We start from the raw sequence: 20708 nt of genomic DNA on the forward strand, positions 1-20708 counted from the left end.
GACAAAACCTTCCTGATTTAAAATGAGATGTAGTGTTTGTCGCTAAACTTGTAAAAAAAAAGTGAATGCACTGGAGACGAAATGGGTCCTCATCCAATATGGCGGCCATGGCGTTATATCAGCAATGGGCAATGGTAGTCAGAGCAACGTTTACTTATACCTATTATTACATGTTATTTATATGTCAACTTGTACATGTGCCTGTGTGTTTATGTTTGTCTACTTTAGTTTAGGGATGTAACGGTGTGAGACATGAGACAGTTAAAAATCGATATGAACGTGTGACGAATGAAGTCGGGGAAATGCAAACGGCAGAGGGCGCAATCTCGTTTTGGTTATTGTTTTTGAGCATAGAGGCTCTGCCACATGTCTGTGGCTTCAGGAGATTGGTAATCCAGGAAGCTCACTCCAGTTTCAAATTGGAGGTGTGGCTGCGTCTCAGGTTTCTGAGGTCAGAAAATTACAACGGTGAGAAACCAAACCAATCTTACAAATATTGCTCTACACAAATAGTACAGCCAATATGATGCAGCATGTAACCCCACATTTACTAAATGTACGAAATTCCAGGCTGGAAACAAAAGTTATTAGCAGCTGGTCGTTGAGATTTGGTTTAAAATTCACTTTATTTTTAAGACAAAAGATATTTTGAGTTATTCTTTTGCAAAGAAAAGTGAATATGCCTTATATTCGTGCCTTCCAGTCAGGTACTGAACCGACCTCAGGGATAAAAAGTTTAATTCCATACAGTATTGAAATGAAGACGAGAAAATACAGTGTTGAGTTTAACGGAAACATTGAAAAGATTTCCGTCGCAATTTGTCTGGAAAATAATTTTGTAAAAAATAATAAAATCACATCGTAGACATAGTATCGTGAATTGCATCTAATCGTGAAGTCACTGAATCATTCCGTCCCTCGTCTACTTATATTTCAGACTGATTATGAAATGTCAGAAATGTGTCCGTTGGAGGACCATGTATGAAAGTGTGTTGTTCACCCTGACTGAAGAAGACGGTATGAAGTTGTGGACACATTAGTGGTATTCAATCCACCGCCGCTTGCAGTGCGAACGTAGCGCCAGTCTTTCCGACACTCTGATTTTTCTTCCTCCGTACACTTCCCCGCTTTATCTCTCGCTGCTGTTAAACTTGAAATACTGCTTTGGCACATCTTTGTTACTTTTTTCCTGCCGATTTATTTGCCACACAAACGTTTTCTTTCTTTCTTTTTCTTTTTTTTTTTTCAAATGCTCATTTGGCTTCGTACAATTCATCGGTTTCACCAACACCCAAACAACCGCGGGCCACCTCGCCGCCTCTGTGACCCAACAACTCCTTTTTAATTATGGCGTAAAAATGCTTCGGAGGAATTGAATCAATCATGAGTTTTGTTGTTTTGTGTTTGTACCTGTGTATCCATCATGTGTCCGTCACTCTCTCTGTTTCTGTCTCTCTGCTTCTCTCTCTCTCGCTCTCTCCAGCGTTCATTCGCTCTGTCAGCTATTAGCTAATCCCTCTTCTAATCCTGTTAAAGAGCGTTATGCCGTTAGCAGCTATTTGGGATGATCTATTCACACACACACACACACACACACACACACACACACACACACACACACACACACACACACACACACACACACACACACACACACACACACACACACACACACACACACACACACACACGCGCACACACACGCAGGTATTCATCCTCTCCTTCTCCTCTGTTTTCCATTTTGCCTCTGTAAATGTGTTTTCTGTTCCTCTTCAGCCACCAGATCTTTTATTCATGAGCCCGAGATGGAGAAGAGATGGGCTAATTTATTCACAGCTAACTTTGGCTCGCCACGGTGTGTAGCGAGCGTGTGCGGGCACGCACGGGGGTGTGTGTTTGTATGTGTGTGTGTGTGCGTGTGTGAGTGTGTACACACACAGAAATCACATCTGTTAAGATTATTTGACTGCAATTCTGTCCTTTCTCGTCTGAATCTTTTGTAAATATGGCTTGATTCTTTGCCCTGTTTCATTTTGGTCTATTTTCATGGTTTTCCCGCTTCATTAGAGTGTAAAAATGAAAGATACGGCGAAGCGAAGAGAGACACACCGCGGAAAAGATGAATGTTGCCTCGTCTAACGTGAAGCTTCCGTGGTAGATTTGTCATGTTAAACTGGCGTCCAGCAGGACTGCGCAATATCTGGAGAACGTGCAATCAGCACGTATATGTATGCAGATGATGTTAATGTCTTCCCAATACCAGTGCTCTTTCTCACGCACCCTGATCCCCGCTAACCTTGAAACATCATTATAATCCAAACACTCAATGTGCTTAATATGCACATTGTGTGAGGTAAATTGTATTTATCTGTTTATAACATTATTTTTCAAGTCAGTATTGTATAGAATGGGAAGTTAGTACCTTTTATATGAAGCCTGTGGGAAACATTTTTAAACTATAAACAATGAAAAATGCAGCGTTGGAACAGATTAATTTGGATAGAATTATGCAATGATGTGTGTTCATTTCCTTTTACCTAATCTAATTAATCAGGGGCGTTGTGGTTATTTGGATTAATACATTTGATACAGAAAGGTTAATTTTCAAATTGATTTTCAGAGACAAATGAATCATTAAATGGAGTGAAATACATTTACTCATTTCGGCTTTTTTGGAATCCAGATTGTGTTTCAATAAATTTCAAGGAATAACTTTTAATGTAAGCACCCATGCTTGCAACGCCACACCGAGCATTCAATACCTATAACGTGAATTTGTGTCGCTGAGATGTAAATCCTTTGTTTGCATCTTTACACACTCGTGCTCGTTTTCACGCCCTCCATGTCGCCTTTTAAACTGAAACTTTCCGTCCACGGCACCGAACATCATCGCTCTGTTCTGTTTGATCATCGTGTCTGTCATCCCGTCCTTGTATCATTGTATTCCTGACGACTGCTCGTGGCCAAATGTTCAAACATCCTCGCCAATTTCCCCTGATTCCTAAAATTGTCACACCAATCCGATCATGGGAAGGGAAAAAAAAAAAAAAGAAAAGTGGAACGCAATAAAGCAATTATTATCAAGAGGTGCTTACATGGTCCTCTATTAGCGCAAATACCGGGGTGGTGTTATACTAATTTGTAATGTTGCGAGCTGCCTAACGCACACGAACACGCTGAGAATTCCCTCCGCAGCAATAAGACCTCTCCACGGGTCGTTGCATGTTATTACAGCATTATTTGGTTATTGACTGAAGCTGTTTGCATCGGGAAAACACAATCAGACACTCAGGACTTCCCCTGGCTTATTCCACCTACATAGATTTCTATTTACTGTCTTTCACCCTTCCTACGTGTTGCATGTTTTGCCTGAGTTTTACCTCCCATTAGATAAGTGCCTGACCATTATACATTCATTATTCATGAATTCATTAAGCTCTTTTTCCTTGTGTTTTAACCTTTATACCGATGTATCAGTGACACTATCGCTCCACACGAGTGCATGTGAGACGAGTGTATGCGGTCAACTACCTCTCCTTGAGGGCTGAGAACGTCAATTGACCGCACCACCAAAAGCCATGTCCAATAAGTGTTTCGCGCTGATCTGCCATCGCCGGTCGCCGATTCCTGATGAAATGTCAAGTTTAAAATTACAGGCCGTACATCGTGCATTATTCAGACGTTGCTCGTCATTAATATTTGCTTCACAATTAGTTGCTCAGGTTGCGGGGAAATGTCAGCGAATTAGATCAAGATCTACCGGTTTTTCAATTCTGGGCTTTCTTACAAGAATCTGCTTCCAAATATAGAAGCGCTGAAAACCACTGCGGACTGCCCTTGTCCTTTTTTTTTTTTTTTAAATGCCAAATGATCAAATCAGATAGCCTCATCATTAAAGAGTCTGTCAGTGGCTGGGGCTAAAAGGTACCGAGGAGCTATTCTGAGGACCGTCTCAGCGACAGCACGTCGTGGCTGAAGGTGCTTCAGCGTCATATATCAGCCAATCTTACGCCATCCTCAGAGCGATGATTGCCAGAGAATCTGGGGGTCAGGCTAATAATGATTCCTGCCCCATTAATTTTACTGCTCGAGCCTGGACTGGACCCTCTTAAGGGTGGCATGTGTTTAATTAATCATCCGGTCGTGACGCGTGGACAGTGGTCAGTCGATCCATCTCTCACTCGTCTGTTCCACATGAGTAAAGAGGGCTCCTCATCAAGCCCCGGAGAAATGGGAAAATGGGAGGTTTAATTAATACTCCTTTGTTTCTAACCTCCCCCCTGTCTTTCTTCTCTCTGTCAGACTAATAAAGGTGATGCACTGGCCAGTCGTGTACAGAACACGCTGGGCTCCTACGAAGAAATGAAAGACCTGCTGACAAGCCACTCCAACCAGAGCCACCTGGTGGGAATCCCCAAAGGCAGCGCAGCCAACAACAACCTGCAGCAAACCCCGAGCACGTCGGCCACAGAGAGGAGCACCGTGGAGACCCAGCTTTTCCAAGAGGTCCCAAGAGGAGGAGGAGGAGGAGGAGGAGGAGGAGGAGCAGAAGGAGGTGGGGACAAGAGGATGGGAAGTGCACCTTCTTCTTCCTCTTCAGCTTCCATGCAGCCACCAGCCTCGACCACCTCGTCGTCGGGTACCACGACAAACCCCCACCAGAGTTCGAAGAAGTCGCGGAGCTCCATGGACTGGTCGAGGGGAGGCCACGGACCGAGCACCCAGACCTCGGGCCTGGTTCTGGGGTTAGGGCAGAACGGACAGGGGCAGGGGGCCGCTGCAGCCCCCAGCAGCCGAGGGAAAATGTTGTTATTGGAGGAACAGCAAATGCAACGGCACGAAGAGCTGTTCAGTTCGCTCAAAGATGAACTCGGTCTGAAAGGAGATTCAAGCCCTTCATCCTCCTCGACATCCTCCTCTTCCTCTTCTTCTTCCTCGAGACGGCACCCTTCCCATCCAGCGAAACCCCACTCACTCCCAGGTACGTTCATAACACCCTGACAACACGTGTCTTGTCAATACGGTAAATATGTCTTCTCCGATACTGATGTTGCAGTACCAAAAGTAGCCTTGAGGGGGCAGTATTGAGATTTGAAGGTTGTGACGTTCCCACCCTTTGAAATGCACATATGTTTCTTTGTGTGTACGTAGAGCATAAATGAGCCTTTTCTGTAAACAAGTAGATTTCATGTATTTTCATTAATGTCCAATGAATTCTTGGAGGTTTCTGGGGGATTCGCACAAATGTGCTTAATTAAAGCTGCCACACAGCGACAAAAAACAAACTTCCCTCCCCGACGTTCATGAATAATCTGTTTCTTTGTATTGAGCCGAGAGAGCTGATGAATAATTTCAGGCAACACTTGGGAGAAAACAGACTCCGTCACCTTTTGGGTGGAATTTATGAAAATTAACATCTGCATCTGATGAGCAGCACATCTTTCAATTGATTTCAACCCACCAAGCAACATAACGAGCTCTGATTGGCACTGCTTACTTCCATCTGGAAGAGGAGTTTTCGTGTGTTTCCTCAGGTCTTCGACGCACACATCCGGAGCAGTGTTCTGGTTTAACTGGTGTTTTTCTTATCGTTTCAAGACGGCGGCACGTTCCGACCTTCTGCGATGGATGCCGGCCACTTTAAGTCTTCCGCGAACACAGAAAATGGTGGACACTTTAAGTCCTCCCCATTTGAAAATGAAACAGGTGCCCACCTGTCCACATCCTCGTCTCCACTGGCTTCCACCTCTGTTCTGACCACGCCCACTCCAGGGCTAACCACGCCCACATCCGGGCTGACTACGCCCACATTCCCACCTGGTAGCCTATCGGGAAAGCCCATGGCTGTGCAGCAGAAGCCCACGGCGTATGTTCGACCAATGGATGGCCAGGACCAAGCCCCCAGTGACTCCCCCCAGCTCAAACCACCTCTAGTGGCCACGGAGGGCTTCAACAACAGTCAGACGTATGGAGGAAACTCCGGGAATGTGAAGAATAAACTGCCAAAGCTGAGCCTCAACCACACGGGGGAGGTAAGAGAGCCGCTACGATGACTTCTCATTTTCTGTCAGACTGTTGAGTATTCAGGGGTTTTTCAAAAACCGCTTTTAAGACAAAAAAACCTTTATTTTACTTTTATTCATCAAACATCTATAGGTGCGAAAACTATAACATAAACTTAATAGTTGTATTTGGTTATTTCTACACTCATAATATATAAACAAAAATCTTTCGAGGATCAAGGTTTTTCTAGCCTGCATTTGAAAGAGTATTCTTAAAGTATCAGTAAAAGATATTTTACCTATTTTAATGTGCTTTCAATTGACTATATTTTGCTTGATTTTAGTTAACCAGTTATTGCAACTATTTTAACTAGCTATTTGAACTCAGTAGCATTTTCCCCCAAATTATTTTAAACATTTTAACTATTACTTCTATCAAACAAGCAATTTTAACTCTATTATTCTTTTTAGCTTGGTAGCTATCAAGCAATTTTAACTTTCTAACTATCATTCTCAAACTAACTAGCTGTTTAAACTATTTAAAATGTTTTTAACCATTTCCTTGCTATTTTATTTAAGCTAATCTTAAATAATTCTCTATATTATTAACTAACTCTTGAATCTGGTATGTAGTATCAACTGTGATTGTAGTGATTCCACCACACTGAAGTGTTCATGTAGAAGCTCAGTCGATAGAAGAGCTGCGGTCCTTTCTGTCCTCCCAGGTGAAACTCTTCATGAGCATCTGGCTGAGACGTTCAGTGACAGACTGTCATCGTGCTTCATGTCGTGTTCGGAGCGTGTTTGCGGTGTGTGATCGCCGCGGTTAAATAATATCACGGCGAATAGTCACACGTTGGGTTAATTGTCTCGTCAAACACGCTCCGCCATCATAGAGTCCACCACCGAGTGTCTCCCTCCCTCTCTGAGTCACTCACTTAACTTCTCAACCCCCACCCCCCCCCACCCCCCAGGGGGTGTGTGTGTGTGTGTGTGTGTGTGTGTGTGTGTGTAAAGCTGGTTGACAGGCGAGTAGTCATCCATATCGAGCCAGCCAGCTGTTTCCGCGCTTTGATAGTGTGTGTGTGTGTGTGTGTGTGTGTGTGTGTGTGTGTGTGTGTGTGTGTGTGTGTGTGTGTGTGTGTGTGTGTGTGTGTGTGTGTGTGTGTGTGTGTGTGTGTGTGTGTGTGTGTGTGTGTGTGTGTGTGTGTGTGTGTGTGTGTGTGTGTGTGTGTGTGTGTGTGTGTGTGTGTGTGTGTGTGTCAGCACTGCAAATGAGCCCAGGATGAGGCTTTGAGCATATGGCACGGAGAAGGAGAAAGCAGAGTGGTGAGGGAGAGAATTAAAATATACTTTACTTCCAACACTTTCTTAGGGAGGGTGTAAAAGAAGAAGAAGAAGAAAAAAAAGAGCAGATTCATGGTCATAAGTGTTTTCTTTCACTTTGTTTTCACCCACACATCCGCACAAGCTCCACTACTCGCCATTTCCTCTGCTCATATTTATTCCGACGAGAGTTTCTCAGGAGGAAAATGCAAACTGGATGCGGACTTGTGGGGGATGATGAGAGAGAAGACAATGACTGACTGATTGCTGCAGCTTATCATGGCTGTATTTGTTCTGGTTAGATGAGTTTATCGGATGTGTTCTGCAAGCTTAAGCAGCAAACGCCAGGGGATCGAACCGGGGGACGAGTGGGAGAGCTCAGAGTTAAACAGTGAAGCTCCTGTAAGGGGCCTAATGTGTTGCACCGATACAAAACCGATATAAGATCGGGAAAAAAAAAAGAAGGATCCCCGAGGAGCAAATCAACACCATTGATTATCTGTGTAACGGTTTTCAAATTAGTTCAGGTGCCATGAAGTGCTTGGTTTGTTTGTCTGAGTGAACTGCTGTGGAAGCGTTCTCTTAACCTAGTGTGTGTGTGTGTGTGTGTGTGTGTGTGTGTGTGTGTGTGTGTGTGTGTGTGTGTGTGTGTGTGTGTGTGTGTGTGTGAGAGAACCAGGCAGAAAGGAGATGGAGCGACAACACTATCGATCTTTTCCTAACAGTTACAGGAGGCTTAAATCTGCTGCGACTACACACATAACGCTTAAACAAAAAAATGTACGCTTTTAAAAGTGTTTTCAACTTTTATTTTCAACTAAGATATTTCAACAATTTGTAACTTTTTTTTTTTTCTAAAACTGCCTACCTAAACTTAAACTACTTAAACTCAGTTGCAGTTTTACCTTTTTTAACGTAAACCATATTTTAATATATTATTTTAACTGTGACTTAATTATTTATTGTATGCGTTTCAACTTTTTTTCATAAAATGTCATTCTCAGCTAACTAGTTATTTGAAGTATTTATAATAAATAACTTGATAGCTGGGGAGTCACCTGACCTGAGGGTGCTGGAGCACCTGACCCTTTTGCCCCATTTCAGTAAGTGCCCTTGTGGCAAAGTGTTTTTTTTAATATATGTATATATATCTTTTTTTTTTTTAAATGATGTGTTATTTTCTCTGGCCCGCATATGCAATAAACGATATAAAAACGATATATTTTTAAATAATAAATAGCGTAACATATTTTGACTGTGGCGTCAGATGACCTCGGTAACCAGCGCGACAAGCCCCGCCCCCTCCCCTCCTCCTCCCCACTCAGAGCCAGGCAGCCCGCTGTGGACACACAGGACAGCTCAGGTCGCTTTTGTCCTCTCATTCAACAACTTTAACGTTGTTGTGGGTAGTTGAAGAGCTGCTAAATAAGTCATTTTACTTACCAGATAGGCAGCTTAGTAAAATGACGCGTGGTGAACCGTGCATGAAGACGACAGCGGCGTCACGGTGCGTTCAAGACACCTCAGTTCCTTTTTCTTTAAATATTCATTCGTTGAAATACATACAACTGTCATTACTGTCGTGTATTTTTACTGCATATTATTGTTCTACATGCCCCCGGGTGCCTCTGCGTCAATTATCAAGTGGATTCACTGGAGCATTTGTTCACAATTCCACAATACATACATAGTGTATGTATTGTATGTTGAACAAGAATCTGGTGGTGTTTGCGGAAAATGATTTGTCTTTTTATGAAATTCTTAAGCTCTGTCTACACGGCCATATATATATATATATATATATATATATATATATATATATATATATATATATATATATATATATATATATATATATATATAGTGGGTGTAATTTAAAGGTGTGATTGTGGAAAAAAAAAAATGCTTCAGTGAATCTACTTGAAAACGGACTCAGAGATACCCGGGGGCCTGTAGAACCAGAACGGTTCAGTTTAATGAAAACAATGAGATTTTTTTTTTTTATAATTAAAAAAATTGCGTGAAGGCAGATAGTAAATGACAGTAGTGACAGTCGTGTGTACTTCAACAAATGAATATAAGAACAAAAAAAAAAAAATGAAGTGAGGTGTCTTGAACACATCATGGTCAGCTTTACTGCACTAAGACAATCTAGTTCAAAACGTTGATGAAGATGTAGGTGGACAGATTATTTATCCACAAGAGAATTTACTTACCATTTCTTAATAATTGTTGTGACAATAGAACAAAGAAAAAACCATGGTCACACATACGTTTTTTTAATTAATTTGGATGGAGCAAAGTCAGATTGTGTTTTCAGGGAGAGACGAGACTTTAAAAATGTACATTATCTTGCCTCTGCATTAAAAATATGAATGAGATGGTTTGGTTTTAGTCGGTCAGTGTGAACTTGTGTGTTTGTTCCACGGGCTCAATGTGTGTATTTACAATATTTCCCTGGTCCCTCCTCAGCCAAGCCATGAAGGACCTTCTAATCCAAAGAGCTGCTCTCGATTCCTTTTGGATTAAAACATTTTGCCTAAAATATGTGCTGAAGATGGTTTGTCTGATATATTTGGAGCACCTGCCCCTTCAGTGGTCTCTGCACGTCCCTGGTGACGTGGACGTGGTCACAGTTTTCTACTACATACATTTTTCCTTAAACGTGCCACCTGAAATAATCTGAATAGATATTTACTCCAGACAAGATAACAGCGGAGGTCGGAAAGGTTTGTTCTTTGCCGTTTTTCCTGGCGGAAGCTGTTTCCTATGGACTTTATTTCATTATGTTAAATGAGCACGCTGTGCCAGCTGGAGATAAGTGGATTCACTAAGGGTAAAAAAAAAAAATAATATTCTCATCTCTGTCAGGAATACACCAAATATCCAAAAACACCCAAAGAAAATGGAGCCTGGTAGATTGCTAGATACAATCTGGTAGAGTTTGTTAGCGTTTTTCTATAAGCTTCTGTTGATAGTGTGATAGAATTGTTCTCGTTAATCTCATGGTAATTACGAAGTGAAAATCTGATATTGTTCTAAGGAACATACACAAAGCACGAGTCGTGTCGTCGTACTCGAGACCAGTCCTGGTCTCGGGACCACATTTATAAGATCAGGATCTTTACTCAGTCTGTGTCAATCTTTAATAATTGTAAGTCTATTCTGCATTTTCTTAATAATCCTAAGGAGAAGACCTTCACATATTGGCAGCATGCAGGGATTATTCACTAAGCTGTGTGCGACGCTCGCGCTCTCACTCAGACAGCCGACGTTCAGTCGGGTGGATGTAGGAGAATATGTGAGAGGAGAGAAGGTAAACAGGGAGGTGACAGGTGACATTTCCAACAGCACTGTGACAAGTTTCATTTACATGTAGTTCAAAGTACAGAGCTGATGTAATTTCACAGCGATTTGAGGGCCCGCTGTGGTGTTTCCGTCAGGCAGCGTGCCGAGGTGTGCGCGGCGCCTCGCCGCTAATGTAGCGGTAAATAAGAAACAGGGTAGACTAAGACCTCCAGTCGGTAATCACCGTGAGGCCGACACCAACCAAATCAATTCAGCTCCCAGAGAAAGCCTTCATTTACGCCTCTTTCTGAATGAAAAGATTCTGCCTTTCTGTGGCACGCTGGCTTGATGAAAGGAACGCCGGGGTGTGCGTTTACCGAAATCAGTGTCGCCGTGAGACGCCGGTGAAACCGGCTTCAGGTGGACCCTCTCGCCAAACGAACCCTTGTCGGAGATGGCCATGTCCCAGCAGGAGCTGCTTCTTTTCACCTGAAAACGAGTAGATTTAAAGGATTGGGACTATTTTAACAAACACTGTGGACCGCTGACGACTACATAATTACATATGAATGTGACAAGAAGCTAATTTATCATGTGCGCAAAAATATGCATATTGGAAAAAAGTTAAAAGCACAAAAAATCTGGGAAAACTGAACAAAAAATTTATTCTGCTGTCGTGTGAAGGAAGATGCTCTACATATAATCTCGATGTTGAATAAGAATTAATGAATTCTAATTACCTTATGAAGAGAAGCTAACATGTATTTACGCTGACTGTGGGCTCAGGATAATGTTAATGCTGACAGAGGGAAGCATGTTGACTGACATGGTGCTCCTCACTCAGTAAACTGGAATTCAGTGAAGTGGTACCGCTACGTGTTCGGGGAACAAGGAAGACAACTGTTCAATAAAAAAGATTAAAAGACACAAACGTGTCAAACGTCTAAAAAAAACAACATCATCTGCTAAAGTGTTTGTATCATAAATGGGCTGATTATTGCAGTACTGGACAGGATTATCTCGTGTTTTCCTTGTATTCTACATAGAATATCTCAGATTTCAACATGTTAATAAATCTGAACTGTTGGTGACCATCACCTGAGGAACCTGAGGAACCTGAGGAACATGAGGAACCTTCTCCTGGTGGCTGGTTAAACCTGTAACATGGGTTCATTTGCTCCTGGTGCTCTGGGGAATCTTCTGGGCGTGTCAGATGATGTCACCTGCTCATTTACAGATTAATTTGCTCCTTTAAGCATCTCTGTTGCAGACGAGCCGCTTTCAGCGGCAGCCGGGCTGATTTATTGGTGAAACTAAAATCCTTCTGCCATGGATGAGATTTTTATTTGTGGCGGCACTGAGCTCGCAGGCAAAGTAGTTTGTGTTGGTAACTTTTTATTTTTTTATTTTGTTTTCCACCCTATCCCTCCAAACAGCACTTAGCCACCTCGCTAAAATGAGCGGACATTTTAAAGCAGCGCTTCTCGTTTCTAAATATTGAATGTAGAAATTGATACAGAAAATTGATGTAGAAAAACAACAAAACCACAGTTAGCTTTAAAGATCTATAAGTTCTATTAAAAAATTCTTGGTCATTGAAGAAGTTATAGACTCGTCCTTGTGACGGATTTATTTTCACATACCTGCAGTTAAAAACAGCCGGATGGAAACAAGCTCGCTTTTGTTTTTTTTTTACTACAAATTTCTGTAGTTGTGCTTTACACTTTGAGAATGTTTATATAAAAGTTGTATTTACTGAACAAAAGAGGACAAAATTGTTTGCAAGTCGAGTATAAATTATGGGCAGAGACGAGCGAAACTCCCTTTTTATTGATCAGTCACCATTTGACAATCAGAAGCTGAGCCTTCAAATTAATGGTCGGAGTCAGATTCGGTTTGCTTTTGGAATCGACTCTCTGAATGAAGGAAACTCGGCCCTTGAGCACCGATTGCAGCTTAACTAGAAAACAGCCCAGTGTGGCCTGAACCAGCCCTAACTATCGGCTTTATTAAATAAAAAAGTTTTGCTGGCTGTGTTGCTCCTGTCCACCGCGTACTCCCACTGACTGAAGCAGGTACTTCCAACCATTGTGGCCAAGTCTGCATTCGATACACCAGAAGAATCTGGAAAACTACTCAAGTTTCCAAAACAATTTATTCACACTGGAGAAGTCAACAAACACTTAAGGAAGCTTCCCCCTGTTTGTACATTCATTACCGTGCAGACGGAGAGTCAGGCGGGCGCCCGGGAGCGGCAGGGAGAGGCAGCATATACATATATAGATGTAAAATTACAGCACACAGAAATACCTTCTCTGCGGAAATAAAGAAGAGGCGAGAGAAAGTGGCGACGAGGGAAGCGGAGATGAGATATTTTCTCACTTTCAGCAGAAGAGGAGAGTTCTGAAGTCTGCCAATGCAGCAAACAGCTGGCCTCATCTGCATAACCTCCATCAGAGCGCGTTTCCCCCCTCGGGCTGGCTGTCAGCTCACGACCGAGACGAACAGCAACACGACCGACACCACCTTCCTCCACGTCGGAGCGCGCGTCTGAACCCCAAGCCCGAACACTGATGGAATGATTTAGGTTCCTGATGACAAAATGGTTGTAAAATCATCTTATAGAAACAAACAACATTGATTCTATGAATGGAGCAGTGAAGGAATGTAGCTAAAGACAAATGGTAGAGCTATGCCGGTAGAGCAGGGGTTGGAGCCGATCACTATCATTAGGCCCCGTTTACGCAAAAGCATTTCAAGTGAAAATGTTTCTGTGTTTTCATCTCAGAAAAGCGTTTACACGGCAACATTATGGAAATGATGTCCATTTACAGGGAGACGGCAGAAACGATGAAAACGATGTAGTTATAATGCCAGGCCACGAGTTGTCACTGTTGGTAGTTTTTGGAATGGAAACACACGCAGTATCCGCATTTTAGAAAAGTTGTGTTTTCCGCTGTCTACATGGAGGCTGAGTCGAAGCCTTTTCAAAAAGCTCCACCTTGGGAGCCACTTTCAAACCGTTGCGTTTTCAGTGGCTCAGACCGTTGTTGTCGTGTGAATGACTCCAAAAATGCAACCATTTTTTTTCCCCGTTTCCACTTGAAAAGGTTATTGTGTAAACGGAGCCTCTGTAAAAAGTATTATTGATGTTGTTACTCATTACTTTTATGGGAAAACAGCTAGAGAGCTGCTGTTTTGTTTCCTAGCCTGTTAGCATTAGCAGAAAGCTGTGTTTCTCAATGGGTTCTATCTTGTGAAACTTGAGTTTTGTGAAACAGCAACCATGAAGTTTTGGTGAGCTCCTTTACTTCTTATTTTTATCGCACATAAAGACAGTTAGCAAGTGTGACACAATAATATAATTTTTTGTAATTAGTTAACTTTTATTTTTTAGTAACTTGTTCAAAAAATAACCATAATTATCTACAATTTTTTTTTAAAGAAATTTGCGCAGGGCTAGTAGATAGTAAGATCATCAGGTGTAGGAATGTGATGATTTATTAGAAATTGAACTGAAGAGGAGAGGAGGATAGTGTTTGTTACGGCCCCTCAGAGCGCCGCCATCCCACCCCGCCAGTTAAACCCCCCTCGCCTCCTTCTCAAGAAGCCGCTGGGATAAAAACCGCTAACCGCTGTTTTCAGTCCAGGAAATTTCCCGGCTGCACGGCGAATCCGAGGTCACGGGTTAGAGTGCGGGCGCACGGCGAAGCTCTCAGCTGGCGGCGGCCCCCTGACCGAGGGTCTCTGCAGTCAATCCCTGCACTTTTCACTGCGGCTCCCACCTTGTCTGCAGGAGTGACCGGAGGGGCCGCGGTGCGCCGCCAGTAGCATGTAGCTAATGTCACCGGTTCACCCCGTGGAGGCCCCGAGTGCCTGGTATTATAATAAAATAATTACTGGTGCGAGTGGAGGAAGAGGTCAGCTTCTTTTCAAGTGAAAAGCAGCAGTCACACAGTGTAATTATTACAAAAAAAAAAAATAAATAATAAAAACATTACAACATAAATATAACAAATGCCAAAGAGGAGGGTTATAATAATTTATCAAGCACAGGAATTAATAATTGTGATTTCAATATCAATAAACATTGATCATGTTCTGTAAGATAGTTGTGTGTACAGTGTTAGTTTTATATTCTATTTTTCCTGATACATCTAAATCTCCTTAATTGCAAAGCAATATTATAAACCATGGAATAATGTTTAAAATATATATAAATATATAACAGCAGAAATACATTCAAAGTGAATAAAAGCATATAAATGAGAATAAATAAAGTGAAAGATTATTGAAGTGTTTGAGTAAATAATGAAACTGATGTTTTCAGGTGAGATGGAGTCATTCGGAACATGAATGCAGTGTACTGTTCACTCTTTAACAGCACTTAACATCTACTACACCATCATCTGGCTCGCATGTGGAGATGCATTATATTTATTACATATTTCTCAAAACTGAGCAGAACAAAACAACGAAAGGCAGCTTAAAGGAGCTCTAATGTTTTCATGTGCTGCTCTCTGCGTGCCTACTTAGGTGGGCTTATCATATAAACACAGCACCAGCTAGTGGCCCAACATGAAAATTACATTGTTTTCAGCGTTTCTGACATTTCCTCGTAAATAGAAATTGCTTTCAAAATATCGCTGTCCAAACGAGGAGCTTTTAGCACTTGAAACGTGTAAATGAGGCCTCAGAGAGAGGAAACCATGAGAAAATTTCACCTCGCTCTGCAGGAGTGTTTAATTTTGTCGGATGTAATGGTTTTAATATTCAGAGTGAAAGCCACGGTGCACAACTGCGAATGATTGTTTCAAGCTTGATGATATGTAGCTGGTTGAGACTAAAATGGAGCTAAAAGGAACGCCAAAAAAAAGCACTGCGCTTCATGAGTGTATTGAAAAGGAAATACATAACAACACAACAGGTATTAGGTGTTCCGTGATGGATGGTTTTAAAGTGTATCCTGCCGTCATCTAGCATAAACAGCAGTTAAACCAGTGTTGAACTCGCTTCCACCACCCTGAAACAAACAATAACTCACCTTTATTTGTGTAGCATTTCTTTAATTTGCTTGGCCATATTGTCTTAATACAAGATCAACAAGTACCAGCGTCATAAATAAATGTGTCAGGTGCAGGAGTGTTTACGGCTGCGTTTTTACGACAGTTTTTGGTCCGCCTGCTTCAAACTGTCTGATTTCAGTGCACTTAAAATGACTGAAGTGAGACCAACAGACTGAAAACTTGACTTTATTTGATAAAACAGATGTTTTGCTTTGGGGACGTAATTTGCATTTTATAAAAGGCGATAAACACGGAGCTATGTAGGTTATTGGAGCACTCAGCAGGTTGTTTAAAACTGCATCATCAAAGTGTATAGACTGTGAAAAAACTTAAGCACATACTGTTGCGTCATAACTGAAATATTATGATCACTTTTTGCGACTGAAATGTAAGATGATAATAATAGATTTGGTGATATTGTGTAATTGTTTAAACACTATATGGACAGTTATATAATACTGTTATTGACCAGAATTTTTAGTTGTTTGGCTACTCATGCAACTTATATTCTTAAGCACAAGTATAGATGCAAAAAATAAAGAAAAAGTACTGATTTACTTCATTTACTTCGGGTATGAAATGTACTTACCGTATTTTCTGGAATATAAATCGCACTGTTTTTGTCTGACTAGTCATATTATATAAAGAAAAGACTTGTTGATTAAAATGTATGGGTATATATTATCTGGAGCCTCTAGTGGTCACTGTATGACAACAGAATACTGCTATAGTAACACCAAAGAAAAACCACCTTAACTACCATATTTGACTGAATAAAATGTCGCCAAAATGAAAAAGTTGCTCAGCAGAAAGTAACCTGAAAATAATATAAGTTAAAAAACGTTTGAAAAATGTAGGTTGTTTTGGAATTTTTTTTAATTTAACTTACTTTCTTGAGGGTCAAATAATATATACTACTATATTAAAAGTATGTAATCTTTCCAGGTTATCAATAAAAGAAAAACTGGTAATGAGTAATAAGTGAGTGTCACTTATAGTCCAGACAATAAAGTAGCTACATGGTGGCGGTGATACTTTAGCATCTCACATAAAACAGTACTTGATTATTCCCTACACTCTGAAATCTAAAAAACACACTCTACTGTCTAAAACATTTATTAGGAAAAAATTTTAGATTTGTTGTCGATTGACAATTTTGGTTTGGATTGAAATTGCCTGAAATTCAATGTATTTCATTTATTACTGCCTGTAACTATACACTATGGCATTCTCCTGGAACTAATAACTAATACTCACCTAAAACACAATTGAATATGTGGAAGACAATGAATTACCAAAAGACGAGATTGAAAGTCCAACTCTCAAGTAAAACCTTGAATGTCTTTCCAATCAACTTCATCTGTATAAGAGTGTGTATGAATTTCAATGCACTTCATTTAAAAATAACAACTTAAGATATCCCAATAAAATTGTGTTTTTTCATGAAAAAGAAAAAATAATTGGTCGGTCTTACTATAGTCTTGCTTAAAGTGTACAGCCTGTTTGTTGCTGTTCTTAACTAAATTATTTCTGAGGTTTGAACCAATATCTTTATTTCTTACACTTTCCATCCACCAGAAAGAGTTGGAGAAGTCTTCAGACTTTACAATAACAAACATGGAGAAACTTCCTGTTCACCGTTAAATATATTGATTAAAAGTGGCTTCATGATGGCTGGCCATAAAAAGCTTTTATTGAGCAATTACAGAGATTTCTCCATTTATTGCCTAGAATGGTCATACCTGTTACTCTTAGGGTTGAGATCATTTTATAGCTTTTAACTTGTCCTCATAACGTTTATGATATTATGTTTCGATAAAAGCTGCCAGCTCAAAAAAAATATCTTTAACAGCACTAAATAATATGTTTGCTCTTCTTATGCTCCTCAAATATAAGGCTGCATAGCATTTCACAAATGTATCCTTAGCTCAAATAACATGGCCCTGTCAGGAGCACTGTTAGCAGTAACAACAAAGCACAAATACATCGTCTGCATACGTGTTGGTAATTATCACAATTCATCATTACTATTGACCTGATATCATGTGACCCTACTGAACCTTTAAAAGTATCAAATATGTCCAAATGTGATCTGTATCATTACTGATCACGATTGAAAAACAAAACTTTCTTTATTTCGCTTTTCTATGTACCATAGTTTCTGGACTGTAAGTCACATCTGACAAAAATAATGCATTATGACGACAAAAACAAATTGTATATAGGTTACACTGGTGTATGAGACACATTTATTTGTCTACTATTTTTTTCTGATATTTATCCTTTTGAGAACCCGTCCAAAGAAAATATTTATTTGCATACATTACAAGTGAGCTATTTAATTCAAGAACGTTATTCATTGACTGGATAGTTTAAATTCTGCTGTGTATCTCTTTCGTTTTGATGACATTTGTTTGGGGGTCCTCTGTCAGTTAAATATAATAGTAATGGAGGTTTTTCTATCGTAATATAACAGCTTTCTGTTGTCATACACTGACATCTAGTGGTTCCAGATGGTACGTACAGGTATATTCTGATATATGTGTCGCTTGTTAATAGAAGTTGCATTATCAACCAAACAATAGCAACAAAAAGTGTAACTTTTAATCAGAAATATACAGTATTATATAAATATAAATACACTGTTTCTGGCAGTACACTGGTCGTCAAATGTAATATTATTAGAGACATATAGTCTGGAAAATAGATGAAGATAGTCTCTGAAGTAGATAAGTTAAATGTCTACTTTGTTTTACACTTGTAGCGGTCGTTGTACTTAAGTATTTGAGTACTCATAGGATACTGACTGGGGGCTGATAGTGTTAGCGAGAAGCCTTTTAGCATAACAGAAATCAGAATTTTTGGACTTGAGGACTGAAGACTGAGAGCTGAAGGCTGAAGACTTGCAGCGAGCACCCAGCTCCATTACAGTTGCAATACCATTAATTGCAACCAGAGAAGATCTCATATGTCTCCCAGTCATGACGTACTTGGAGAAAATGCAAATTCACATCTCTGACAGTTTATTCCCAGACCTTTCTTGTGTGTGTGTGTGTGTGTGTGTGTGTGTGTGTGTGTGTGTGTGTGTGTGTGTGTGTGTGTGTGTGTGTGTGTGTGTGTGTGTGTGTGTGTGTGTGTGTGTGTGTGTGTGTGTGTGTGCACTATATTATTTCCTCTGATGTAGCTGGAGTCGCTTGTGGAAGTACATTTATTCTTTTATGTGCCCACATGGTGCCAAATAAAGTGGATTGCCTACTTGGCTTTATAAAAACAAAGCTATTTCATAGAGTTCCAGCAGTAGTCCATGTGTCGGGCTCTTCTACGGCTGGAGGCCACCTCACATAATACGTTACAGGAACCATGTTAAGTAACGTACTTTCTCATTCTCTGTCATGTCGACCCAAATGCTTCGATGTAGAACAACGCAGAATAAATTAAAACTTTCTTTTGAAGGTTCAAAAAAAAAAAACACACCCAAAAAACACCCAAACCACCAATAAAACATCCGAATATCCCATAACAGCTCATGTCTGCTGCCCATAAAAATATGCTCATAAAAATCTTTATTGCTCTTGGCATTACAGAACAATACATGAAGAACCCCTACTGCTAGCTCTTTAGTATTATTCATTAGGTTCTGATACAGGCCAGTGGCTGTTCCTAACTCTGTCTGTGTGTGTGTGTGTGTGTGTGTGTGTGTGTGTGTGTGTGTGTGTGTGTGTGTGTGTGTGTGTGTGTGTGTGTGTGTGTGTGTGTGTGTGTGTGTGTGTGTGTGTGTGTGTGTGTGTGTGTGTGTGTGTGTGTGTGTGTGTGTGTGTGTGTGTGAAGCCTTTTAATAAAAAATGCCCCGCTGGGCTCCGCGTTGCCAGTTTGCCAATCAGAGCATAGCCACGATATGCAAATCACTCACACAGACGTAAACACACACACACACACACACACACACACACACACACACACACACACACACACACACACACACACACACAGTGGAAGAAGGAGTGTTTTGATCTACCAGGGCCATTACAGACATTTTAAAATCCTATGAATATAAAAAAGAGAGCGAAGGGGAGAAGGATGGGAGAGGAAGAAGATGAGAGAGATGGGCGAGAGAGCAGTGGAGACACAGGGAGAAAGAGAGAGAGGAGAGCTATAACCGCAGAGGAAAGTGACAGGAAACATTTTCTGATCTCTTTTTTTTTTTTTTTTTTTTCCTGTGCGCAACAGTTTATTATTTAGTTCAGGGCGAGACTGAACAGGAGAATGCATCAGAGAGATTACATGGAAGATAGACTTCTCTTCTTCTCGGGTCACAGGAGTCTGCAGGGTTTATGGAAATGTCCACCATCCAGAAATACGAAGTGCGATTGGTTGATTGTACAAAAGGTAGAACAAATGCCTTGTCGTTGTTTTTGACTGGTGATTTTGCCGCAGATTTACATGACGTTGAACGTTTCAAATGAAAATGCATAGTTTCTACGTTTTGCACCCAAACACAACAACAATTTCCGTTTCCACCAAAATGACAGAAACGCCAAAAACAATGTAGTTAGCATGTTGGACCATGAGTTGGCACTGTTGTTTCTTTTGGTATTGAAATCACACACACACACATGTGCAAAGGAAACAATACGTCATAAACATTAGCAATGGTTTTTATACGACGTTTCTTATGGACAGACGACCGAGTTGTATTGTTATTACAGATTACGGTGACCCTCAACTATAAAACTACAGAGTCCCAGGAGAATATGGAGGCAAACATTGTTTTTATTGTCCATCTACTTGTGCATGATGTTTCACAAAAGTTTTCCCAATTTCACAGGAAAGGAGTCAAAGGTTTTTTGAAAGATTCCACCCTGGGAGGCGTTTTCAGAAAGTTGGGTTTTCAGTGGCTCTGAGTACTGTAGTTGTGTAAACAGACACCCAAAACACAAGGAAAGTTCTCCGTTTTCACATGAAAACATTGTCGTCCAAACAAGGCCCAAAATGGACATTTAGACTGGTAGTGTTGGGGGGGGGGGGG

The 20708-nt window shown here is 40.8% G+C and overlaps 1 protein-coding gene across 1 annotated transcript in view; it reads left to right on the forward strand.

Moving 5' to 3' along the window:
* Window positions 1-20708, forward strand: part of aff2 (AF4/FMR2 family, member 2) — a gene marked incomplete at its 5' end in the record, with an annotated part of 172667 nt that overhangs the window by 58691 nt on the left and 93268 nt on the right. The window contains 2 exons of the mRNA XM_080466367.1: window positions 4303-4981; window positions 5599-6032. Coding sequence (XP_080322493.1) covers window positions 4303-4981; window positions 5599-6032 — 1113 coding nt within the window. The remainder of the gene's footprint in view (window positions 1-4302; window positions 4982-5598; window positions 6033-20708) is intronic.

The sequence above is a fragment of the Lipophrys pholis genome (assembly GCF_963383615.2).
Source record: "Lipophrys pholis genome assembly, chromosome: 6".
Lineage (NCBI taxonomy): Eukaryota > Metazoa > Chordata > Actinopteri > Blenniiformes > Blenniidae > Lipophrys > Lipophrys pholis.